General features: G+C 34.2%; 3 protein-coding genes across 8 annotated transcripts; 2 read left to right on the forward strand and 1 right to left on the reverse strand.

Annotated features, from left to right (window-relative positions):
* Positions 1 to 631: 631 nt before the first annotated feature.
* On the forward strand, positions 632 to 4187 carry LOC123716611 (leucine-rich repeat-containing G-protein coupled receptor 5-like). Its single transcript, XM_045672443.1, has 3 exons — positions 632 to 1039; positions 1440 to 1480; positions 1965 to 4187. Exons 2-3 carry the CDS (start codon positions 1471 to 1473, stop codon positions 4094 to 4096), a joined length of 2142 nt encoding a protein of 713 aa, XP_045528399.1. The 5' UTR covers positions 632 to 1039; positions 1440 to 1470; the 3' UTR covers positions 4097 to 4187.
* Positions 4188 to 4937: 750 nt separating this feature from the next.
* LOC123716235 lies at positions 4938 to 19602 on the reverse strand. 6 transcript variants are annotated; one of them, XM_045671873.1, is made up of 13 exons: positions 19458 to 19602; positions 18844 to 18947; positions 18214 to 18285; positions 16544 to 16696; positions 15225 to 15423; positions 14887 to 15006; positions 13767 to 13912; positions 12713 to 12844; positions 12111 to 12179; positions 11285 to 11425; positions 9969 to 10094; positions 8519 to 8610; positions 4938 to 5305 (listed from the first exon to the last, which is right to left on the reverse strand). In XM_045671873.1, exons 1-13 carry the CDS (start codon positions 19549 to 19551, stop codon positions 5107 to 5109), a joined length of 1647 nt encoding a protein of 548 aa, XP_045527829.1. In that variant the 5' UTR covers positions 19552 to 19602; the 3' UTR covers positions 4938 to 5106. The 6 variants fall into 6 exon arrangements, with proteins under 6 accessions (XP_045527829.1, XP_045527828.1, XP_045527830.1 ...); XM_045671872.1 differs by having other exon boundaries at positions 14887 to 15039; XM_045671871.1 differs by having other exon boundaries at positions 4939 to 5305; positions 14887 to 15054.
* Positions 19603 to 20144: 542 nt separating this feature from the next.
* LOC123716422 (eukaryotic translation initiation factor 3 subunit J) lies at positions 20145 to 26252 on the forward strand. The gene is made up of 7 exons (XM_045672162.1): positions 20145 to 20462; positions 20540 to 20625; positions 20761 to 20871; positions 21831 to 21969; positions 25035 to 25199; positions 25385 to 25524; positions 25853 to 26252. Exons 1-7 carry the CDS (start codon positions 20447 to 20449, stop codon positions 25913 to 25915), a joined length of 720 nt encoding a protein of 239 aa, XP_045528118.1. The 5' UTR covers positions 20145 to 20446; the 3' UTR covers positions 25916 to 26252.
* Positions 26253 to 26961: the final 709 nt, after the last annotated feature.

The following is a 26961-nucleotide window of genomic DNA, read 5'->3' on the forward strand; positions in this document are numbered from 1 at the left end:
ACTTTCTGCTTTTTTGAATTTTAAATACCATCGTGCGGAGCAGTGCAGAACACAGCAACAACATTATTAAGAGAATAGAGTATAGAGTTTTTATATATACGAGTTGTTCCTATATATGATTTACGAATATCATTTGACACCACGATCATCTAGATCTACTACAAGGTCAACGGACGCAGCTTTAACATTAGAAAAACACAGTTGGATTCTAAATCTTGCGTTTTGGTTGGTTAAAAAATAAAAGTAATAAAAATACATATGTATTGATTTTTTAATATCTAGAAATAGTTAATACGGGTTTTCTATGACATAAAACCTTTTGTGTATGTATTGTTTTTAACCTATGATATAGTATATAAATAAAACTCAACACCTTGTGGGTTCGAGTCAAAGATAAATGCTACAAAAGATATAGATATGAATGATACAAAATCCATGACAAAAACTTACTACGTGTTAATATTTTTAATAAAATGTTATTTTTGGACATGATCTCCTTGCAGGTTACAATTTATACAGCTCACGATTTAAAAAACTTAAAAATCTCTGTCTACTACAACGAGTGCTGCAACATAATCTTCTAATTTAAGGCTCTGTGATGCTCCTTTAAAACCCGATAGGAGCTAGGTCTTCTGAGTATGAAGGATGTACCATCAATGCAAAGCCAGCTTTTTAAATGGCAATGACCTTTGACACTGCATGCTTTCCTCACGCAACTTTGGTATTTGGTCTAAAAAAACAGTGGCTCCATGATTAAAGTATTCAATCATTACCATCCCTTGGGTGTCCCACAAAAACAGCCCAAGATCTCACAGGCGGATGGAATCGCTTTAAATTGCTTTGGAGTTTGAGATGCTCTTTTTCATGTTATTGAAACGTACAAATGTAAGTAGCCACATCTTCGTTTATCTTTGACCGAATACCGGTGTGATTCCCATTTCGTTAATTCAGCAAAACTTGGCATCAAGTTAAGTGTTCATCAAATGGACTTTACTCAGTGATAGTTGGAGCGGGTAACTAGTTGTGTTTATTATTAATGGTAAGTCTAAAATGATTTAAAAATTAAGTTAATTATTTTAACAATCTAATTTTTTAAAGATTCACGTGTATGCCAGTAATTTACACAGCATAAAACTAGTTGTTATAACCTAATTTCTTGACCAAATTTGTGACTGACTGACTATTTTTTCTATATCAAAAGTTTTATAGCAAAGATACCAAATAAAATAGTTAAAAATATGTATAGGAAAAACTAAAACTAAACTGAAAGTAATTGGTTCAATCCTAAATAACTAGAATTAAAATGTAAAAAATTAAAAAAAAAATACAAAATTTAATAGAGAATAAGGAACTTTTGAAAATAGAAAATATATAATAACCATTCTAATATTATAAACTATTTTCGCCTGTTTTTAAGCTTTTCCATTCTATTCTTTCAGGTTTTCTTGGAAAACCTAGTGATACAACAACATGAAGTCAGGTAAGGGATTTTATACCTCTTATAAACAATCAACAACTTTTATTGTGTTAGGCAGGTTCTTCTTGTGTCATAAGATTTCTAGGTCAAACTAAGCCCATTAAAACGCCCAAGTGGTTCGAATAATGTCCTACATTACTAGACTATCTCTGTTCTAAACCTTTACTTTAGAAGAAATGTTCTTGCTTTAGTTAGTTAAACAATGAGATACGATTTTCATTTTAATTCTACATTTCAGTGTGTTAAAGTGATCATATATCATATTTGAGAGTATGGTAAATAATATCCCTTTCATTCACAGTACACATCAATCATTCAATTTTTAAATAATTTAAGAAACTCTTATCGCCTTAATCAAAATCAATATTATACTGCACGTATTCAAAGATAACTGTCTATTTGATAACACTTGAGATCCCAAGATGGAACCGACGACCACAACATGGTTCACTTCTTTTGTGTTTAATATAGTGTTAATTCTTTTCAGGAATAATACTGTTGGTCATGATAATGGCGCCCCTTGTAAGCTGCAACTGCCCCGTCGACAGAGTTCACACCTTGGATCATTGTGTGTTTTATCTCCAATGCTTTCACAATATAACTGCAGGAAGTATATCACGGGAATGTCTAGGCTCAACTAATTACGATGTCATTGTAGATGTCACTCTTGTCGATGCTACTGACCAATTCGATACAACATCAGATCAAGAATTTTTGTCTTTGATAACATCTCTAAAAGTATCCGGAAATTGGTCCGAAACAAAACTTACCTTTTTAGAAAACATGTATAGACTCAAGGCGTTACATATCAACAACAATAATATCAAAATGATTTACGACAGCCCTTTTCGTCATTTGACTAGATTGGAAGAATTAAATTTGTCTGGAAACCAGCTTTCTCATATTGAAGAATTATTTCAATTTGACTCTTACCCAAACAAATTGAAAAAATTGTGCCTCTCACATAATGCCATTCAAGAGATACCCGGTGACACATTCTTTGAACTCACAAACCTAAAGGAGCTAGACCTCTCCTACAACTCAATTACAGAGTTATATGAAGAACCATTTTCCAACTTGACAAACCTTGTCATTTTGAAGCTAAACCATAACAACATAAAGAATCTGAACGGAGCAATGAATAATCTTTTTAATTTGAAACACTTATATTTGGCACACAATCAAATAGAAAACATAGTAGAACAATCAATAAAGATTATCTATCACCTCGAGACTATTGATATATCTAAAAACCATTTGGAAAATTTAAAAACGAACTTATTTTCAAGACATTGGAACCATTTTGATGATCATTCGATTTGTAAAATTAAATTGTCCCAAAACCATATATCGTACGTTCCTAATGCCACGGTAGTTCCAGAGTTTAAGACACGCCTAATTAGGAATTCGCATCACCATAAAGTAATGAATATTTTCACCGAACTTGACTTGTCCCAGAACTCTATAACTCATGTAGAATTTAATGCATTCCAGTCCATCGTCCAGTTAATTACTTTAGATATATCATGTAATAGATTGATTAGTTTTACAGTTAACCCCAATGATTTACGATACGTGAAGTATCTGAATCTAAGTAAAAACTTTCTTCAAACATTGCATTACAGTAGTTTTGCTTCTATGATCAATTTGCAGAATCTCGATTTGTCTAACAACAACATGGACTTTATTCCCGATCAATCATTGATAAACAACCACCAATTGAAACTTATAAATATGACATATAATGAAATTGTAGAAATTCGGCGCATGCGAATAACTTTTAACCGCGATGGTGGCGTATTAGACCTTACCAATAATGGAATTACTGTTTTAAATCTATCACCAGGCGATGCTTACGGCCTCACTATTTTGATATTACGTTCAAATAATATAACTGAACCTTTTTTGATCAAACTTAACCAACAACCGACCCTCGTTCATCTAGATATGAGCTATAATTTGATTGAAGAATTAGATGAGGAATCCTTACAGCTACCTATTACGTTAGGAATTTTAGATTTGAGCTACAACTTGATCCAAAGGATCGGGCCATCCTCTTTTCACCGAGTCGCCCATTTAAAGACACTTCGTCTATCTCATAACAAACTTGCTTCTGTGGAGTTCGGGGCTTTCGAAGGGCTGGCTGTACTAGTAAACCTTGATCTTTCCTATAATAACATTGGAAGATTGGATTCGAAGACACTAATGGATTTAAAAATGTTAAGTGTCTTGTCGTTGCGGAATAATGACCTCTTCTATATAGATCACAGCAGTTGGTTTGCTCATAAGCAAAACTTAAGGATTTACCTAGACGGAAACAGCTTCTCTTGTGATTGGTTGGCTGAAGCTTTGAGTGATAATAATAATGGCTACTCTAAAATGCGACCCACCGTTTTGAAGACAACATTTACTGGACATTCTATTGAGGGAATTCCTTGCAAGCAAGACGTGGGGAATTTTGTTCAGCCGAACAAAAATTACATGATAGCTGATGAGAGGCTTCTTGTGACAAATCAGAAGATATTAGAAGCTGTTCAGGAGCAGACTTCCTTCTTAAAGAAACACATTTGGCGTTTCGTATTGCAAGACGCGGAGAGAAACGCAAAATCAACTAAGTAAGCTTTATATCAAAATTATATAAAATTTATTACTAAGGGGTAAATAACACTGATGTTAGCATTTATGATATAATAATAAATGATACTAAATACATTTGTTTTTTATTTACTTGAAACATTCCTATTAAGTACAATAAATAATTAGGTTTATAAGCTTCGGCAAAAAGTAACAGTTATATATATATATATATCTTGATTGATAAACAGAGCTTTTTGTAAACTGTAGTTTCTTGTTTGCCTGGCTTAATATAAAAGCACATAGCGTATTAAATTAAATAACCATAACTATAGTACTTTTAGAAAACGATGAATGAAACAGACGAATAAAATGTACTACTAAACGAGTTCGTGCAAAGCTTTAACAGTATATATACTACACGAGCAATGTTGGCCTAGTGGCTACAGCGTGCGACTCTGATCCCTGAGGTCGTAGGTTCGATCCCCGGCTATGCACCAATGGATTTTCTTTCTATGTGCGCATTTACCATTAGCTCGAATGGTGAAGGAAAACATCGTGAGGAAACCGGCTTGCCTTAGACCCAAAAAGTCGACGGCGTGCGTCAGGCACAGAAGGCTGATCACCTACTTGCCTATTCGATTAACAAATGATCATGAAACAGATACAGCAATCTGAGGCCCAGACCTAAAAAGGTTGTAGCGCCATTGATTTATTTTATACTAACACTATAGTTAGACGCAGGAAATTCTTAATTCGGATATAAGACATGCCTGTTTAATTATTTTAACCGTAAAAGTCACTTCTTTCTACCTTAATGTAGGCAACATTAGGATTTATCTTAAAGTTTTACAATTTTATATATACATTTTTAAGTTTAATACATAACCGTTTGTAGTGATCAAATGTCCCTTTAAATGTAAGTAATAAGTTAATAATATTATTAAGTGTATTTTATTTATCGTGCATGCTATTTAAACATAGCAAATTGATAAGTTCTTTTGAAATTTAGTTCTCGACATATGACAAATAAAGGCATTAAGTATTTATTATTATTAATATGGTATTTTTTCAAAAGCATCAAAGTCTTCAAATTCCGCGTAATTGTCGCCGTAATCAACTGGAAATATTGCCCCGCATTCCTCTTCTCCGACAACCTCGTCTTTACTAACATACGAAGGACTAATGTCCATCAATTCTAGCAATCCCAGGTCATTGTTAGTTGAAACCATAAACGCAATGTTGACATTCTCCCTGAAAAGAATCAATAAAAGAAAACACTTTTAAACCGGATTGAAGCTATGTATTATTATAAACTTGGTCCTTCACCACGTCGCGGTCACGGTGACCACGAACGCTGTAAAGCACGCGAAACGTCGGAAAAATGTAAAATAATTATAAGTTTATAATAATACATAGCTTCAATCCGGTTAAAAAGTGTTTTCTTTCAATGTGTAAAAGCTATGTTAACAAAAGACAATACTAATAATCAATAAAATTAAAAAAAATTGTCAATATGAAACTTTTCAATCAATTGAACATATTTTCTGTTGACCTACGTGACGAGTGATAAGTGTACTTGGTTGACTATATGAAAGAAAAACGAACCCTTTTTCTTGAGAATATCTTTATCCACTATAGAACTTATATGTTATATGGATAGTTTGTTTAGTAAAACCAATTAACATCCAGAAAAAGAATATATCACGTTTTAACAACATAATGTAAATACTTAAAAATTATGGACAATCTATGCCAAATATATTGCCACATTTACACTCAGACCTGTCGATCAGGGAAGAAATTGGCAGTCTGTAAAGAGGTCACTCGCATTGTTATTGCTCATGTCGTTGCTATTGCAATTGTTGAATTGGTTAACAAGCAACATCTTGCAAGCAAGCAGCAAGCAAGGGCTGAAGAAATATGGTATAAATGTCGCAGCCAACTAGCTTATTTAGCCGATCAATCAACAGCCTCTTAACTAAACGGCGCTGTTTACTGCTCATGCCGTTGCTATTGCAATTGTTGAATTGGTCAACAAGCAACATCTTGCAAGCAAGCAGCAAGCAAGGGCTAAAGAAATATGGTATAAATGTCGCAGCCAACTAGCTTAATTAGCCGATCAATCAACAGCCTCTTAACTAAACGGCGCTGTTTACTGCTCATGCCGTTGCTATTGCAATTGTTGAATTGGTTAACAAGCAACATCTTGCAAGCAAGCAGCAAGCAAGGGCTAAAGAAATATGGTATAAATGTCGCAGCCAACTAGCTTAGTTAGCCGATCAATCAACAGCCTCTTAACTAAACGGCGCTGTTTACTGCTCATGCCGTTGCTATTGCAATTGTTGAATTGGTCAACAAGCAACATCTTGCAAGCAAGCAGCAAGCAAGGGCTAAAGAAATATGGTATAAATGTCGCAGCCAACTAGCTTATTTAGCCGATCAATCAACAGCCTCTTAACTAAACGGCGCTGTTTACTGCTCATGCCGTTGCTATTGCAATTGTTGAATTGGTCAACAAGCAACATCTTGCAAGCAAGCAGCAAGCAAGGGCTAAAGAAATATGGTATAAATGTCGCAGCCAACTAGCTTATTTAGCCGATCAATCAACAGCCTCTTAACTAAACGGCGCTGTTTACTGCTCATGCCGTTGCTATTGCAATTGTTGAATTGGTCAACAAGCAACATCTTGCAAGCAAGCAGCAAGCAAGGGCTAAAGAAATATGGTATAAATGTCGCAGCCAACTAGCTTAATTAGCCGATCAATCAACAGCCTCTTAACTAAACGGCGCTGTTTACTGCTCATGCCGTTGCTATTGCAATTGTTGAATTGGTTAACAAGCAACATCTTGCAAGCAAGCAGCAAGCAAGGGCTAAAGAAATATGGTATAAATGTCGCAGCCAACTAGCTTAATTAGCCCATAAATCAACAGCCTCTTAACTAAACGGCGCTGTTTACTGCTCATGCCGTTGCTATTGCAATTGTTGAATTGGTTAACAAGCAACATCTTGCAAGCAAGCAGCAAGCAAGGGCTGAAGAAATATGGTATAAATGTCGCAGCCAACTAGCTTAATTAGCCCATAAATCAACAGCCTCTTAACTAAACGGCGCTGTTTACTGCTCATGCCGTTGCTATTGCAATTGTTGAATTGGTTAACAAGCAACATCTTGCAAGCAAGCAGCAAGCAAGGGCTGAAGAAATATGGTATAAATGTCGCAGCCAACTAGCTTAATTAGCCGATCAATCAACAGCCTCTTAACTAAACGGCGCTGTTTACTGCTCATGCCGTTGCTATTGCAATTGTTGAATTGGTCAACAAGCAACATCTTGCAAGCAAGCAGCAAGCAAGGGCTGAAGAAATATGGTATAAATGTCGCAGCCAACTAGCTTAATTAGCCGATCAATCAACAGCCTCTTAACTAAACGGCGCTGTTTACTGCTCATGCCGTTGCTATTGCAATTGTTGAATTGGTCAACAAGCAACATCTTGCAAGCAAGCAGCAAGCAAGGGCTGAAGAAATATGGTATAAATGTCGCAGCCAACTAGCTTATTTAGCCGATCAATCAACGGCCTCTTAACTAAACGGCGCTGTTTACTGCTCATACCGTTGCTATTGCAATTGTTGAATTGGTCAACAAGCAACATCTTGCAAGCAAGCAGCAAGCAAGGGCTGAAGAAATATGGTATAAATGTCGCAGCCAACTAGCTTATTTAGCCGTTCAATCAACAGCCTCTTAACTAAACAGCATCGTTTAACTAGCGGCCTGAAAGATATTGAGCCAGTTGATCAAACAGCTAGGCAAATGACTTGGATCGGTGGCGTTTCATTACTTGCCTAGCCTGTTAATATTTAATTTACTGTGAATATAGCGTCAGCAAACCACAACTTTGATAGTGTATTCTAAAGTTTAGTGACAATGATAATGTAAATTTAGCTGTGTCTGACTGAAGGAATTTATATTTAAAGAAATATTTTTTTATGTCAGGTGTTTCATCTTTCTTATTTCTGTCGCATGGTCACTATCCTACGAATGGTCTAAGCATTATCCAGCTTGTTTATTAAATGTTATTGTTGAATATCCTTCAGGCCGCTAATTTTAAAGCCTAGACTGTTAATTGAACAGCTAATTAAGCTAGATGGCTGCGACATAAACATTGATTCGTTAAGAACTCGCTTTAAATTGTATTCATTTTTTTCATGAAGCGGCCAAGGCGTTCAATATGAGCGCAATGTTGTAGATACAAATGCACTCAGCCTAATAAATTTTTACCATTACAGGGTATAGCATAAATTTTCCTTCCATAAAATGTGTATTACAGCTTCAACTGGAATTTGGACAATAAACTCATACATTCTCACTAAACCAATAAAGTAATGTATTTAAATATGTGTGTGTGTGTAGTCTGTGCGAAGTCTTGATGTACATTTCCCTAGCATGCTGTGATTGCTATAATAATACTAACACATCATACGAAGAATTCAAAGAATCGTATTGCTTAACGCTGTATGCAATATGATATGCGTTGTAAGCTGTTGTTAACTTGAATATACCCATCTGAAATATATAATAGACATAGGAATTTCACACATAAAACTTTTTGCTTATAATTTTTTAAGTTCTAATAAAACCTTACAATGAACATAGAATTTGATTACAAAAATAATCTAATTATTTGCGCAACAGATTCTATTTTATTCACTACAGTCTACAATAGTTAGTAATTAATTTTTACCCCGGAATTTCTTATTTATCAGAAACCATGCAATATATTTGGAGCTATTCGTGTGTGCATTTTACTCTAAATTTATTAAAGGAACAAACCACGATTTCTACTTATTTATTATATGTCAAAAAGTCTGATTTCATATATACCTCTACAAAATAGTGTGCGTGTCCGTACTAGTGTCCACACATAAGAAGTGAAACTTCTTTAAGACCTTATTTTTCGAAAAATGATCTACTATATGCAACTTTACAGAAATTAGTTAAATAAAGTTAAATCAGATAAAGTTTAACAAAAGGCTTTTATTGTCATAGACATGAATACAAATAAAACAATTAATTCATTTTACCTTATTACTACTAAGATTATTACAGAATTTAATTAATTGTAATAGAATTATTCCTGTTATTATATATTTTTGTTATTAATGACTTCGAATCAACCGTGGTAGCGACAAGGAAAAGATGACGCGTAATCGAAAAATGTGACGTGTAACCGAAAAATGTGACGGTAATTTTTTTCCAACGTCTAAAGAAACTTCTCACTTCAAAAATAATAATTTAGAAATTAATATCTAAATGAAACAATAGTGCTTTTAGATATACTGGGGTGCGCGTCGAATTGGAAATGTTCTCCTTTAGTTGAATTATTGAATTCGGCTGATTTTTAAATATACTAATAAATAATAAAAATATATGTTTTAATTTTTGGTAAAAACAATTAATCGATGTATAAAACTTAAGGAGCCAGTGAAATTAAATTTAAGTATGAATTTATTTATCAACGGAAGGCCTCACGAGAAAAGAAAAGTTAACATGAATGCGTAAATGGACTAATTCCGACACGATACGCAAGCAAATTTAATTAAATTCATTTAAATAAATAGTTATAGAATGAAAACCATATAATTAATAAGTTTAGCAGATAAAAAAAATCCAACAACATGTATTATCATTTATTTATTTCGAACCACCTTAACTTAGGGTCCTTCAAGAAAAGAGTGTACCAATTCATAAAAGGTCGGCAACACACTTCCCAGCCTGGCAATGTCCATAGGCGGCGGAATTAACAACAGGTGAGCCTCTTGCCCGTTTGCCTCCAGTTACAAAAAAAAACATTAGTCGAGCTTTCTGCCAGTTTGTTGTAAAATAAACAATTTTTCCTCCCAAAACGCATTTTCTTTACTTACGTGTATTATCGCCTCTCTGTATTTAGATAAGATTTTCAATGCTTTGTGCCTTTTTGCAATGTCGAGTAAAACCAATACGTGTGGTGGCAGAAACTCTGGCTCCGGTATTACATACTCACGGACAATCTGAACAAAGAATTAAATAATACACCAGTAAAACTTGTAAAATATTATTACAAAAAAAAAAATGAAATCTTTATAATAATAAAGACAACTTTTAGAGAATAAAAAGATAAAGCACACGACATGATTATTAAATGTGAATTGAAAGCTGGCATCATCTTTACATAGCCAAACGTCGTATGGAATGGGTCGAGTAATAACATTCATTAATTACGTCCATCCAACTCGAAAAATTATACCAACTCGATAAAACAATATTAATTCAATCTTTCATTATTATAAATAATTGCTGAATGTAATGGTTGCAGCTCCATACAAAGTTTTTGTAAAACAAAAAACCTTGGAGGTTTAAAAAAGTGGCGGAGTTCATTGCCAGTTCTTATCGTCCATTCTACGACCTTTTTGAAAACTGGCAGTACATTTAAATTTAGAACGTTTATTTTGTAAATGTAAATGTAAATTTTATTTAGTTGTACATTTTCATTCACAGTGCAGGAGTTATTGAGACATAGATGGCTGATCACCACAGATAAATATATGTGAGGTCAGGACATTCATATTAAGGGCCTCATAGCCTAGCGGTCTTTGTATGTGACTGCTGTGGTGAGGGGTACTGGGTTCGATTCCCGGTTCGAGTGCAAGTTTTAAATTTGCTCTCGGCCTTTGGTAGGGTTGTACGGACCGGGCGAGTGCTTAAACCGTCAGGAGGGCACGGTCAAATTTCTATAGTATGCAGTGGGCATCGAACTATAGAAAGGAGACTGTGTAGGTTTAGAATGTAGCATACGTTCTAGGCCGAGGATGGAAATTACAAGTGGTCTGCAATTTGACATTCATTTCAAAGCTGGGGTCTCAACCTCGAGAGGCCCGGAATCGCAGGTCCTGAATGACCTCTGTGTGTCGGATTTAAGCCCGGGTCCCTTGGGTAGAATGCCTGGCGAACCCCGAGGGCCCATCTTAAGGGCGTGTGAAGGGCTGAGGTGTTTTTAGTGGGTCGGGTCTCGCTACCCCTCTGAATAGCAGAGGGATTTGAGTGTAGACCCAGCCCCACAGTCCCCGTTTCAAGCTCGATATAATTGGCGCGGGCCTGCGCAAGCGCATTTTCACCTCATACAAAAAAAAAGGACATTCATATTGAAATTTGAGAACATAGCAGGTATCGGTTTTTTACAATTTTAATAGTCGCTTTATACCTTAGGAAACAGTATATCAAGTCCATTTGTCTTGGCAATGTCATTTGTGGGTGCATAAAACCCTGGAATAAGAAGACCGGGAGGGGGAAAGTACTCATTGTCGTCTTCTGAACTAACGGATTCGTCTTCATCAGGCAACACCTAATATGGAATGTGTTTAGTGTTTTGCTTAATTTCCAATTAATATTTCTATAAACCAATAAATATGGCTAACACCGAAAGATAATATGTGCACAAATCGTGTGATATTTTTTGTGGCGGAACCGTGACCCAATGGCCAAATATTTATGCATCTATTGATTTGAATTTCATCAGTAAAAGTATAAATTTATAAATAAAAACGCGTCGGCGCAATTTCGTTCCTTCATGGAACACTTCAGTTAATTTATTATGTATATTTTATGTTTCAGTAACAAAAAAAATTTCTTGGTTTTTTTCAAGACAACATGGTGGTCTTAAAAATGTAATAGACAATCGTTCAGCATCTTTATATAAAGAAATTGTTTTATTTTTATATTCTGAAACTATCACGGTACCGTACAACGGTAACAAAAACCATTCCAAAATGATACTAGGGAGTGAAAATTTTAAGTGACAAACTTTGGTCAAACCGCGAGTTTAATTGTGATTGGACGAGGGAATGACGCACCATGTCGCGTCTGAACACCTATTGAATTAGAGATACCGTTGACCAATCACAATTTGACAGAACGCACACATGCGTAAATCACATCGTTTCGTCTTTTACACATCTATTCAAGTGATTGTGTGAAGTTTTTAGAACTCCATAACATACGTTTGGGAATTTTTATTTTTAAATTATTACCTCAGGTATAATAATATCCACGTTTTCATCGTCAGGTTCTTGTTTGATTTTGTCCAAAGCTAACAAGTTCTGAAATTTAATAACACAAGAACAACGAAATAAGTACTATATATATTTGGTAATCCATTCGTGGACAGTTAATATGGTGTGTGTGTTGTCGGACTTTTGAAGTGCCCTCAGTAAAATTGGTTCGGAAATAATTCATAGTAGGTGTGGGGCAACAATATGCCTTTAGGTGTGATGATAGAAAGTGGTAATAGTGGGAGATCTGCTCAAAGTTTACAAAAAAGTATTACTGGCATTAATTACTTCGTATATATATTTTTACATAAATACAATTAAACCTAAAGCAACTTTTTTATTTTATCTTCCTAACATACATGTTATCCAGTCGACTCGCAAGTTTAAATTTAAAGCTATACAAACGTAACAAATACTTATGCTATAAGAAAGATTTAAATGAGCTTAAATCTCTCGAATTAATTATATTAAAATATAATTTAATGGACGACCATCTACAAAGACGCACAGACCCCAATAAGTCAAACATCTCAAAGTCACGTACCAATACGTATTAAGTTAACCTTAAACGGCCTACTAACCCCAGCCTTTAAAAGCTCTAATTTCCGTCGCTCTTTCTCAAGTCGTCTAGCTTCAATAGCGTCCTGAATAGCTTGGCGAGCTAATCGTTGCATCTCAGAGAGGCGACGAGCTCGCTTCTCTATTGCTTCTTCCTGAAATTATGTTACAAGGGTAGCCATTATACTTGAATAGTATTAGCAGTGTTGGCCTAGTTGATTCAGCGACTCTCATCACTGAGGTCGCGGGTATATTTGTACGGGAATTAGGAATGCCTTAGACTCTATGGCGTGTGTCAGGAACGGAAGGCTGATTGAGGATCAGAAAAACAAATGATCACGCAACAGATAGGGAAATATTAGGTCCAGACATGAGAGGTTATAGCGCTACTATTATTTTAATAATTTATAAAATAGATGATAATTAATATGGATTTTGGAACAGCCATTGCATTGGTCATGGGATCGCGCCTTTCACACTGAGTCGTACATTCAAATCCAAGTAGTGCACTTTTTTGTACACACAATTATTGTGTACCGTGTAAAATCATCTAGAAATAAAAATATCAATATGATCTCACCGTTTTAACTAAAGAATTCTTTTTATCGTTGTGTAAACATAATTTGATGCAAAGAAGACATGATGGACTCATTAAGCTTGTAAAAGGTTACTCAACTAACGGCATCATTGGACGTTGGAACAATATATTTAAAAAAAAACAGTAACTAACTTTAAAATATAATTATTAAAAGTAGTCCGAGTAACGCAAGGTTCTTAAGATGCTGGCAGTGTTCTCCTATTGAATAGCTAATAATTAAGTGATATCTATTTAATTTAATACAAAGTAAAAAGCGTGAAACGTTATCGGAGGCGATATGACGTCACATGACATATTGTAACATTATATGACCTTAAGAAAATACTTTTTAAACGGATTGAAGCTATGTATAATTATTTACATAATTTTAAAACGCTTACAGCGTGCGTGGTCACTGTGACTTAATAATGATAGCTTCAGTCCGTTTAAAAAGTGTTTTCTTAATGTGTAAAAGCTATGTTAACAAAACACAATATGACCTGTTTTCTCCGTTTTTCCTCAAGCTTACGTTCCCAGATCTCTTCTTTAGTATTACTGAAAGACTTGTATTTGTCGAAAGCTGTCTGCAATATTTCATTTGTATCCGAAGGAGTGATATCTTCATACAGTATTTTACGAACTAAAGCTAAAAATTCAGCAATACATAAGTATCTACTAAATTATCGCTATTAATTTTATATTATTTATGAGCGTTGTCTTCAGTGTGCGACTCTCATCCCTGAGGTCGTAGGTTCGATCCCCGGCTGTGCACCAATGGACTTTCCTTCTATGTGAGCATTTAACATTCGCTCGAAACAAATCGCTAGGAAACCGGTTTAGACCCAATTTTCACGAAACAGATACAAAAATCTGTAGCCAGACCTAAAAAAAGATTTTTTTATTATATTTTTAATTATATATTATGTTATTGTTAAATTTTTGCTCACTTAGTAGTTAGTAGTAGTAACGCACTTCTATATTATGCTATTTGTAATTTTTGCTCACTTCGAGCATTTCACCGATATTTTTTTTGTACTTGGGACTTCTGGAAAAGATCGCTTGATAGCGATGACTCCTACCGTTTGTTGAATAATTTAAATTACTTGATAGTTTAGTACTCAAAGTGCAACGAAATAAATATGTATATTTTTTAAGAACTTATATTATTTTGTTTACGAATTAAAAAAAATTGAAACAGTTGCCGCTACAACCATTTTAGGTCTGGGTAATAGATTTTTGTATCTGTTTTATGATCATTAGTCAATCTAAAGTAGATGATCAGCCTTATAAGCTCTGTTAGACTACAAGGAGCACGAATCTCTACAATAGGTCATTATTTTTATTAGGTATCATCAGTTTAAGCCCCGGTGTGGATTTTCTATGTGCACAATACTTGTTTTGGTAAAAGAAATTCGGAAATCAGAACGTCTCAAAAACACGACAGCTTGTACCTTTCACTTATTTGCCTATAAAGGTGAAACTAAAAATGAAGTTCTGTTTCGTACATGCAATAAGGTTCTTTATGGGTGTGAAAACTTCAAAAATTCCCGTCGAAAGGACAGGGTTACAACCCTATCCGTCCTATAAATAGGAGTTCTAAATAATTATCACACCACTTACTGACAAAATGCTTATCAATATCCAGTAGTCTAAAGCATATGGCTAGAGCTGGTGCTGAAGTCAACATGTGCATGGATGCTTCATTTATGTCTGCGTCTCCGGCATACAGTATATCTTCAGCTGTAGTTCGATCCAGATTTATTTCTTCGCGTCCTACCATTAGTATATCTGGCAAATGTGGTCAGTGAAATTAAGTAACCAGAAGTTGAAGACTTATGATGGATCATTACTACTTACTCAGATCCGTCGTATATGCAAAAAGTATTATGACAACTCAAACCTGCTTAAACAGACACATACAGAAATTAAATAAGTATCAAAACAAATCGATGGCTTACTATTCAAATCCCATCGTTCGTAAAGTTCTGGATGTGCGTGCCTGGCGTGGGGCCAGTACAGCACAAAGTTTAGCTGTTGCAGGTGAGGAATCATCAGCTTAGCCCGGTGCTGTTTTCGAGCCGCTTGCCGTGCGGCACGACGGGCTTCTTGCTGTTGATTTTCAAGCTGCTTTTCTTCGGTGTACTTGGTTTGCCATTCCTACTCAATGAATGTATACATTATTTGGATATTCAACATTAATATACAACACGTGTACATTACAACCAAACAAAATACAGAATATTACATTTTAATAGAAAATCATTTAGTTTTAATAACATTCTTTAATTATTTCCGAAAATTTAATATGCAATATAGACGTAAATTATTTATTCTAATTGGACCATTTTAAAGTACCTATTCATGTATTTTCTTCTCAGCGAAATGCCAATTAAACAGAAAGAGTACTTATACAAATATATTATAAATACGAAACGATTCCAGACTACTTAGTAGAAACAGACACTGGCAGATTTACATATTTTCAAGGTATTGTATAAGCGTACGATGGCTCGATCTGAACCACCAAGGCTTATCTCGAAATGAAACTCTAAGTGGAATTGAAAATGTACCGTTCATTGGTCGAACGTTAAAGCCGTGTTGGCCTAATAGCTACAGCGTGCGTCTTTTATCCCTTAGGTCGTAGGTTCGCTATCCGGCTGTGCTCCAATGGATTTTCTTTCTATGTGCGCATTAGTTGGAACGGTGAAGGAAAACATCGTGATCGGCTTGCCTTAGACCCAAAAAGTCGACGGCGTGCATCAGGCACAGAAGGCTGATCACCTACTTGCCTATTCGATTAACAAAATGATCATGAAACAGATAAAGAAATCTGAGGCCAAGACCTAAAAAAGTTGTAGCGCCATTGATTTATTTTTTATTGGTCGAAATGGTCAAACCAAATTTCAAAGCGAAGCAAGTTTATGACTCACATTCATCCGGCACGGCTTCGTAAATCCAACAAAGCATACAAATAATATCTTAAACTAAGGCCTTAACTAGGTACAGGCTGGTAAAGGGTTTCCTGGAACAACATCTGGCTGCCAGTTCCAACCAGTAGTAGGAATGATTTGTATGATTTGATAGATAGAAAGGGAACAGGGAAACACATTTTCTGCAATCTTGTTTATTTTTGATTTCGCTTCCCAAATTCGCCGTCCTAAAAATCTGCGGCCCTAGCAGCCTTCGCAGCCTGCTGGTTAATCCGCCAGTAATCATAGAAGTATATGCATATTGTTTTAAAACATATACTATTAAATAATTTAAATTTATTCCTTACAAGATCTTCCGGCATCGGTTCACTAATCTCATAAGTCGGCCGCTCAAAGCTGATACCCTTCTGGTGTTGTTTGTACAGATCGATTTCTCTCTTAGCCATCTCCGCAAATCTTATGTTGTCCACACCTCGGAAAATCGACGTTATTCTTTTGTTCTGAAAGATAAAAAAACCTCATTCGTAGACAATTAAAATGGCAGATAAAAGTTATATCTCTATATATAAAATTCTCATGTCAAAATATTTGTTCCCATAACCAAAACGGCTCGACCGAATTCTTATGAATTTTTATTTATCTATCTATATTTTGACTGATAAAAGGGTGTCCACCACAAATTTTATTTTTTTATGATACAAAATACAACCCTTAATTGTCACCTCTCTACGATTAACCCCCATTTTTTATTATAGTAGACAGTTATTTTTATTCAACTAAAATACTGTTTCCTATAAAATAATATACATGGCAAAACTACGTTTGGCGGCTCAGCTAGTAGAAATATAAATATACAAGCTGCTGCAAGCTGGAAGCCGACACAGGGTATATTTTACAAATATGGTACTCAAGTCTAAAATTTGTACACATTATAACAAATAAACGCAGTTTTTTTAGATAATGTGATTAGGGCTTTAGTAAGAAATTGCTTGAAGTCACATACATTAGTGCGTATATTACCAAAGGCATCTACGCGATCTTTGATAAGATCCAAATCGAAGTGGCTTAACTAAGAGCTAAGCTATTCAAATGTTCTAATAATTAACATTCCCTTATTCAGTCCCAAGGTTAAAATCAGCAGAAATTTTCAAATTCCGTCAGCAAAAAGCAACCTAAGAGTTAAGGTACCTCTCATTCGAATTCTTCACGGTTATAACGGATTAAAGAGTACTTACCCGGAGCTGGATATATTCGGTAGTGAGTCGATCTATTTTAAAGAAAGCATTGTTATGTGTATTTTATACCTAATCCGCTGTTTTGTTGGTTTAATAAAATATATATAATAAAAAAAATATATTAATAGTATTTTTGAAGTAAAACTTCTGTAGGTGCATGAGGGTAAATTTTTAACGGATTAGCATCACGAAGACGTGCAGCGTTTTTGTCGAAGAAAAAAGAGAGAGCTGTCTACAGCGGTCTCTAGACCGATTGAGAGAGAGTGAGAAAGGGCGATCGTAGCCTGAAGCAAATAGCCATGGAGTGGAACGACAATACATGCTATTTTTACAAGATATTTAGATAATGTTGAAACACGAACTTATTGCATATTTTACTAACCATAATACTGTAGTAACAACAATACCAATAGAAATCGCGTCGATGTAAATATCGAAGAAATAAATAAAATAAAATATAATTTGTGTTAATTTTCGACATTTTTAATGTTTCAATGTTTTGTTTGTTTAAATTAAGTTCCTAAAATATCTTCCTTTTTACCCTCCCTCTAAGTCTCGGAAATTTGAAGTTTTAGGTTTGTGTAAATATGAACAAGACTTAAAAATTAGTTGGCCAAAGAAGTTTCACTTCTGACATGTGTATGCACGCTCTTTTTTGTAATATTTATGTTTACCAAAATTGTTAAATATTTATGAAAGGTATTGTAAAATATATGATATCTTTAATGTGATAAACTTAAATAAACAAATAAATAACATAACTTATCATTCTAAAGTCTTACCAATATAAATATAAAGACGGGTTGGCTTTGATATCTAAACCTGCGTAATGCCTCTACTTCATCAGCTAAGACCTGTCAACACAAAGTCAATTAATTCAATTATAATTATATCTTATACAAATAATGTTTGAAATAATTTTTATAGGGGGAAAAACGAGCCTACGGGCCGCGCAAAAGGTCAGTCATCGCAGCCCATGGACACCCATCTTAGTGGCGTTGCCGGCCTTTGAGAGCGGAGAAATTTCCTTAAACAATTGGAGTTCGTTCTCCCAGGGAAGACCCCATGAGTCGACTCCTCACTTCGCTAGTTCGCAAAAAAACAAGTGTCTTGTGAAGCGGACCGTGGAAGACTTCCAATCATCGAGGCGATGCGGCTGATATATTTTAAATCGGAAGATGAACTTTAAATACGTGAGGACATTTAAAACAATCTTTTAATTAAGAAACATTCTATAAGTGACATGTTTAATTCGTGCGATCTGTTTTTAAATTTTCATCGTACAATAGACAAGCACTGACAGAAATGTCATGTGCCTTGCCAGAGTTTTATCGCCCTACGTCAACATTAGTCGTATGCTACCCTCTTAATTTATAATAAAGTAGGTAATCAAAATTCATTGAAAAATTCACCCTTAAAAGAACCATTTGACCATCGCTCCAATCAAGCTTCATCCTGACAAACAGGTGGTCTAAGGCAGTACAAGGTCCTGAGAATTCACAAAATACTTCCACACCTAAACGGTAATTTATAACACTAGATATTATTGTGGTAAATCATTTATATTAATTCCATCTATGATGCGGCAATAAAAACATAATATTTATACATATAGCAAGAAAGTCTATGTAAGAATGTTTTTACGACAAAAACAAACATTCGTAAGTTAACAGCAGTTAACAACATTATAGTAAGTAAATATTACAATGTTTTTGTTAGTAAATATATTTTTAAAAATATATTTATTAACAAAAACATAAATTACAAAAATACTCGACCGTCGTCGTTCCTTTTGATACACTTCATACATTCTATATGAATATGACGGGCCAGCTGTGTGGTGATCATCAGCTACCTAAGCTATTTGAAGAGTAGGGTTGCTAACCCGGAACAATTACTATTTTTCTTGGAAGTCAACTTTAATGCTGCTTTTAGGGGTCACACCTATTGCAAAGTGATTTTGTCTCAAGCTACAGAGATTCTGAAAAGTTTCGACTTCTAGTACCAGACATTACACAATACTTACAGATTATTCTATCTAAGTTATGTTCAAGCATATAGTCAAACTCCCTTTGATTATTTATATCAATAAATAATTGAATTTGTTTCTTTTTAGCCATGATTTAGATTTTCGTGCAGTATATACCTTCATTAATTTCATATATAATTGATTTGAATGATATTTTCACGGTGGTCATGAATGTAATATTTTAAAAAAAATACACTCCAAATATGTATATCACCAATGCTTAGTTATTACAGTCGACGGTCAGTCACAGCACACACTTCGGCCATATTACTGTGCGTAGTTTCAAAAGACTAATTTGCTTTGTTCGGAACTTAATAAAAGCATAGTATTATGAAATACAGTATATGTAAGGTTTTACTGATGGTTTTAAAACTATCGAGAGGAATGTTTGTAAATTTTGAGTATACTTATTTCTCTTAATTCTTAAATTAAGTATTGTTAAGCGCCACCTTCACACACAATAGCGATGTATTGTTGACACTCACAGCGCTTAAATAAAATAGAGATAGATTTTAAAATCTTACATTTAATATTTGAATGGATAATTTTATTACAAGAAAATATTGATTTTTATTTTATAATAGCGTAAAACCTATACGCAAAAGTTAATCATAACATTTTCTAAGGTGGCAAACTCACAGAAATGTATGGTATAGCTGTCAAAGTCAAACCGCCATATTGAAAATTTTAGTAATTCAGAAATTATCGTTTGCGATGGAGTCATATTTTTTCTCTAAAAATACTGATAGTGAAACTGTGGAAAATTGTTCAAAATTATGTCATTTTCGTGTTGCTTCTCAGTCTGTTCGTGTGCTTTACAAAAAACTATTGTTCGTTTGACAAAATTCGCCTGAGAATATTGTCGGTTACTAAATCTCGCCGATTCGGGAGACATCTTGTGATTGTAAAGGCGCAAGTAGCCTGTCTGATTTTGTCTTTCACGTGAAAAGCTAGCATTTGTATCGGTGCTTCAAAAGTCCGTAACGATGGACGTTTCTTGGGGTGTGTATACCTTAATTTCTGTGAATATTAAAAAGGAGTTTTAGTGTCGTCTTTAAAGTGAATGTGGTTTTTTCTAGACGCAGATAACTTCGAGCCCAAACTTCCGACCACGTTGGCGACTTCCAATAAATGGGAGGGCGAAGACGAAGATGATAATGTCAAGGTATTATGAACTGTTGCCAATACGTGCTATAATGTTTATGATATCAATGTAATTAAATATCAACTTGTGTTTGTGCCAACTTTCGCTCATAACCTAAAATGATTGCGTATGTGTTGACGTCAGCTTATTTTGCAGGAGAGTTGGGAAGATGAAGAAGAAGAAAAGAAAGATGAAGAAAAAAAGGAGATGACTCCTGCCCCTACCAAGCCTAAAAAGAAGATACAAGATAAAATAGCTGAAAAGGAGGTATGTAATTTCACTTTGACCTTTACCATTTGATCTGATAAGAGCATTATCAATAATTAACAGGGGTTAATAAAAGCATAAATTGTATTAATGTGGATTACAAAGCAATATTTAAAGAAATTGTTTAAACTACCTGCCTACCTGATATATATTATTATTCAGCCTTGAATAGTATGACCTTCTAACACATGATATTAAATATTTGTAAGTTATAATGTTCTGGTTAATATACCTAACATTTTCTGTTGAATAAACAGCTTCTTTGTGATAACTGCATTGGTGTTATTCGGTATCACCATCATTAACTGAAACATATTCCAAACTAATAATAAACCTTATAAGCATAGGGAACTAAGCATATGTCATTGACTCATGAAATTCACTAAAAGCCATTGTAGTCTGATCATCATCTGACATCATTTATTACCATGAATTCACATTATATATATGTAAATGAATTGCTGTTTCTTTGTCTTGCTAGAACTTGAGAATTTCTGAACCTATTTGGCTAATATTATTCTTGAAATATTTGTTGAAGTTCAGTGAAGCTTTAAACATATTGTATAATTATAATTATAGAAACAAGTACAATAATAATGTTATAGAAAACATAAGCATAAATTATTTAATTTTCCCATACAATTTGTTTCTAGCTTCAAAACATTTGATGTCACTGTTTTTTTTTATAAATATTCAGGTTCATTCTGAAATTTGTCCATTATCATCCTATACCAAACCAAATTAAATTGTTTTAATAAAGCCGTAAATGTTGATTTCCACATAATAAAACTTCCCTTGAGTCAACTCCAAACTAACAATTCCATAAACTAAGCACTTAATGAAATTATTCTAGTTACATAAGCTGATTAGCATGCCCCACAGCATGTGTTAACGTAACAATATGATAAAAGTATGTGCTAAATTTATTATATTACTACATTATTGCATTACTCTTACAGCGTCTGGAACGTGAGAAAGCTGAGCGGCTCGCAGTTGAAAAAGATGAGGAGTTAACGCCAGAACAGAAGCTTGCTGAGAAGCTTCACCAACAGAAGTTACAAGAGGAATCTGATTTAAGACTTGCCATGGAGACTTTTGGTATGCTAATCTTTAAAAAAAAACAATTACATAATTAAGAATAATTAATAATAATAATTAAAAAACATTACATATTTAAGATTATTTTCCTCTAAAAAAACACCCTTTGTCGCTACTCCCCTCTTTGAAGGCACTCTCCTTAAAGCCTCAGCTAACATCGGAATATTGGGTGTTGACATATCGAATAACGTCCTGTACCGCGGTCATTTGGAAGGGAAGGCTAAATTAGCCTCCAAAAAGCTTGGTGTGCTCAGCAAAGTGAGACAGCATTTCACTCCGGGCCAAAACTTGCAACTCTTTAAAGCGCAAATTCGGCCCCACATGGAATAGTGCTCTCACCTCTGGGTGGGAGCTCCCCACTACCAGCTCCTTCCACTTGACCGTATTTTACGAAAAGCGGTTTGAAACGTGGATGACCAATTCTATCGCAGTTACCATAGAGTGTTCAGAGGAGTTGTTCGGATTAATACCTGCAGCTGAGTTTCATCATCGAACGTCGAGGCAGAATACTAAATTTCCCCATTGTCACCTCGACGTCCGCTGTTTCATGACTGAGCGTCATTCAAGGCAATTTTTGCCGTGCACCACCGTTATGTGAAACCAGCTGCCCACTAAAATATTTCCGAATCAATGCGACTTAGGGTCCTTCAAGAAAAGAGCGTACCAATTCTTATACGCAGCAACGCACTCGCGAGCCCTCTGGCATTTAGAGTGTACATGTGCGGCGGCGGTATCAATTAACATCAGGTGAGCCCCCTGTCTGTTTGCTCCCTATTCCATAAAATAACAAAATTATTAAAGAAATGTACAATAGTTTCTTAACCCAGATAAGCCTGAAACTAAAATTTTCTGAAAATTTTGAAATAAGTTAATTATTTAGTTTATTAGATCTTATGCAACATAAAAAAAGTTATGAAAAAAAAATTAAGTGTAAGCTTTCAGGGAAACAGCCATCCTATATGTAGGACAGTAGGATAATAAGAGGAATTAAAAGAACATTTATGACAAAACAGAATGTAATCAAAAAGTGTAGTTTATTAGATAACTATTGATTATATTACCCATTGTTATATGTAATTTACTAGATTAACACTATTTATGAATGATATGTTTCAAAACACTTGACACACACTCCAACATCACATTTCTTGCAACGTGTCAAACATTTTTTGTGACATTGACGACAGTGTGTTTGCTTCGATTGAGGAATAACCACATGATTCATTTGGTCTTTACGACTATCAGCATGTTCATGATGGGAGGGTCGGCTAGGCCCTCTTTTGGCATTTTTTCTGTTTGATTCAATCAAAGCAATTGCTACCCTTCTGCGAAAGCCAAGATGATCCAGTTTTCCATGATTTATTTTATATAACTGCCATGCATTATGTTCGGCAAGATCAATCATGTGTGTGAGCAACGGCATGTACCATTTCTTACCTCGTATGCCAATTCGGTAATGTGAAATATTTTCATCAGACCGATCCACTCCTCCCATATATTTGTTATAGATGGACACCATATGTGGTTCTTCTATGACAATGTTTCTCTTTTCACTTTGTGAGAAGCGTTTGGCAGATTGTTTAGGATTTATTCCTACAGCATTAGAAGCAATACTGAATATATTATTGTCATGCCATTTAGCAATAATGAACGTGTTGTCATGTGTCGTTCTGTAATCGACAGCACCACGTTCCTTTTTTTTCAGTAACTTCGATGTAATCAGAGGACAACTAGATGTCCTGTTTTCTCGAACTGTCCCAGTGCAACGAAGGCCTTTCTTTGTTATCTCTTCCAGCAAGGGCGTCCCAGTAAAATAATTATCAAAAACTACGTGGTAAGGAAGGTCGAAGCCACGTGAAATCAGCACATCGCAAAAAGTGAGAACAACGCCAGCCCCAATTCTTTATATATTGGATTGCACATAGTTGTAGCACCTTGGTATGGTTCCATCCATAAAACATACCCTAACCGTTTAGCACCAACCCAAGCTTTGAACCCGTACCTAATAGGTTTACCTTTTATGTGCTGTTTGCAGCCATGTCTACCATAGTAGGGGATCATGGCCTCATCTACACTGTAATGCTCTTCAAGAGGAGAAAACTCTAAGAACCTTTTATTTAGAAGTGTAACTAGGGGGCATACTTTTGTGTATTTGTCTTGCAAATCCAGATTATCATTGACATGAAGGTGGCGAAAAATAAAATCAAATCTATCCCTAGTCATAGCCAAGCTGATCAATTCATTCTTTGTATCAGGGGAGTTTTCCCAATACATTCTTCTACGGGGGAGCCATGAATAACCACTAACCAACAATATGCCGATGAAACATTTCATATCTTCAGTGGTTATGTCTCCAGGAAAATTCTTTTTGAATTTATTGCTCTTTGACACCAACAACGAAATAACATCTTCATCTAAGAAGTTTTCAAACCACTCAATTGGGCGCTTATCTTGGCAAGCGCCTTGAACATCTGGCCAATTCACGGGATTTTTTGCCAAGTCCCGTTTTCTAGTAAAATATAACTTTTTATACATACCTGTCATTTGCCATGTCTGCAACGCACTTTTATTACACACTTATAAGGTAAAAACTGTTAAAATAACTGTCTTTTGATTTTTTCTAATAAAGCTGACACGTTTCTTACTGCAAATCATAAGACTAAATAATCTTAGATAAAGAGGGTATTCTGATATTTTTTTTTATTTCTACTGTCCTAAATATAGGACAGTAGGCTTATCTGGGTTAATTGCTTTTCCAAATACTAATTAATATTGAATTTAATTTGAGACAATAAGTGACAGTTTAAAGTTTTCATACCTTAAGCATGAGATGCCAATGTTGCCTGTCTTAAATGGTATCTCATTAAGTACATAATAAGGTAAAAGTAATAAGTAGTTTTGTGATGGATTTACTAGTGAGACTGTTTAGACATATCTGTAGTGCCATGTTGTATTTTTAATCTGTTTATTTTAATATGAGATATATAATTTATGTATAGGAAATTTGAAAAAAATATTATAAAGAATGTGATTGAATAACATCTTCTGTTTAACTTATATTACAGGTGTAACAGAAACTGGTGGTGGCAAGTTAGACAGTTTCCACCCGACAAATAAGGAGGAATTTACAGAATTTGGTGAATTGCTATGCAAGAAAATCAATTACTACAAAGCAAAAGATGAGTTTCCAGCTTTTGTTGATGATCTTGTCAAAGATATTGTAGTTAATAGTAAGTTTTCACTTTTCACTATAGATCAGACTCAATTGCATTTTTTTAATTAATACCTTTCGTACCAAAACAAAACTTATCCTGAAAATTCAAACTTCTAGCATATTAGGTATTTTGATTAACTAAACATTTATCTTATACTATAAAAATTTAATTATTTTTTATTTAAAATTATTGTCTTACAGTGTCATCTGCTGATATAAGAAGAATAAAAATGACAATAGACAATCTGTATATTGAAAAACAAAAGGCAGAGAAAAATGATAAGTCAAAGAAACCTAACAAAGGAAAGGGCAAGGCGAAATTAAAAGTGGAAGGAGACAATGTGAGTATTTTTAGACATGTTTGTGTCATCTGTGTAACAAACTCGCAATACCTTTAATGAAGCCTTGATTGTTCCATTATTTTATTCCATACTTAGTCTTTGAAAACTTTTTCAATGAATATGGCTCTGTTTATATATATACCAAATGAGTTGATTCGACATTGATTTCATATAATGATACATATGGCAATATATCTATATTGTTATTGACAAGCAATTAAGATATTTTACCAGTTTTATGTTTTTATGTACATATTTAAAATCTGCTATTTAGATGCTTTGGTGGCATTATTTTTTCAATATTAACAACATAAAATAATTTTTCCAGGCCCATCTAAATCAATATGATGCATATGGGAACTTTGATGACGACTTTGACGACTTCATGTGAACTAACAACTTTTTGCTCTCTTAGCTCAATATCTTTTAACCTTTCTGTATAAGTATAGTACAATATTTACAAAATATATGTATAGTGTAAAAATTGCATATTTTTTTCCAAATACAAAAATATTTTACCATCAATGCTTAGAGAGCACATATTATTATAATTTGAGTTTTAATTCCGATATTTAAAGCATTCTGTGACATTCATCGGCTCTAATTTATCAAACAGGAGTTAAAATTCATTTTATGGATAGCAACTTTATTTTGTAAACCCGAGTGTCGTATATCTAATGGTTGCAATCTGATGTTATGTTATGGATAATAAATTTTTTATTGTGATATATTTGTGTTTTATTTTGCGCATTGCTGATTATGTAGCAATTATGACATATAATCCCCAATTTTTCCGGTTTTTGAAATGTTTTTTTTAATGATAAATCTCAAGATATATTTTTTAGTTAAGTGTGGTGGAAAATCATATGGACGTCCGATTCGTTTTAAAACATTATCGAAACATTTCCTTTCGTAATCAAATGTTATTTCTTAAGATAAGTAACAAGAGCCGATTTATATTTCACAAGAGATAAAAAAAGGAAAATTCTCACGTTTCAAAGTAAAAATTGAATATTTGTTTATTACGAAATTCTTTCGTAATACACGAATTGTGTCGACTTAAGCTTAATCCATATTTGTATGACGTATAAACTGCATTGTTTAACCTTGCAAATATAATAAAGTTGGCATTTGGAATTACAAAAGCGGCGCCTACACTACTTAGATATCTACTTAACAGATTCACGTACATTGGTTAGAATCTTAATATATTTTGAAGGATTTATTGCGTAACATTTTCCTGTCCCTCTCTTATGAAATTAATCAATATCTACAGGGCTTGAAGCATAGTTAAAAAATTGCTTTGTACCCGAGACATCAGACTGGATTGTATATGACTTATTTTGAATTTTCTATACAATACACAGATAAAACTTAATATTAATACATAGTTTTAGTTGAAGGTTATTGGAATGACTCTGCTGCTATTTTTGAGGA

This window comes from Pieris brassicae, chromosome 11, assembly GCF_905147105.1.
Source record: "Pieris brassicae chromosome 11, ilPieBrab1.1, whole genome shotgun sequence".
NCBI lineage: Eukaryota > Metazoa > Arthropoda > Insecta > Lepidoptera > Pieridae > Pieris > Pieris brassicae.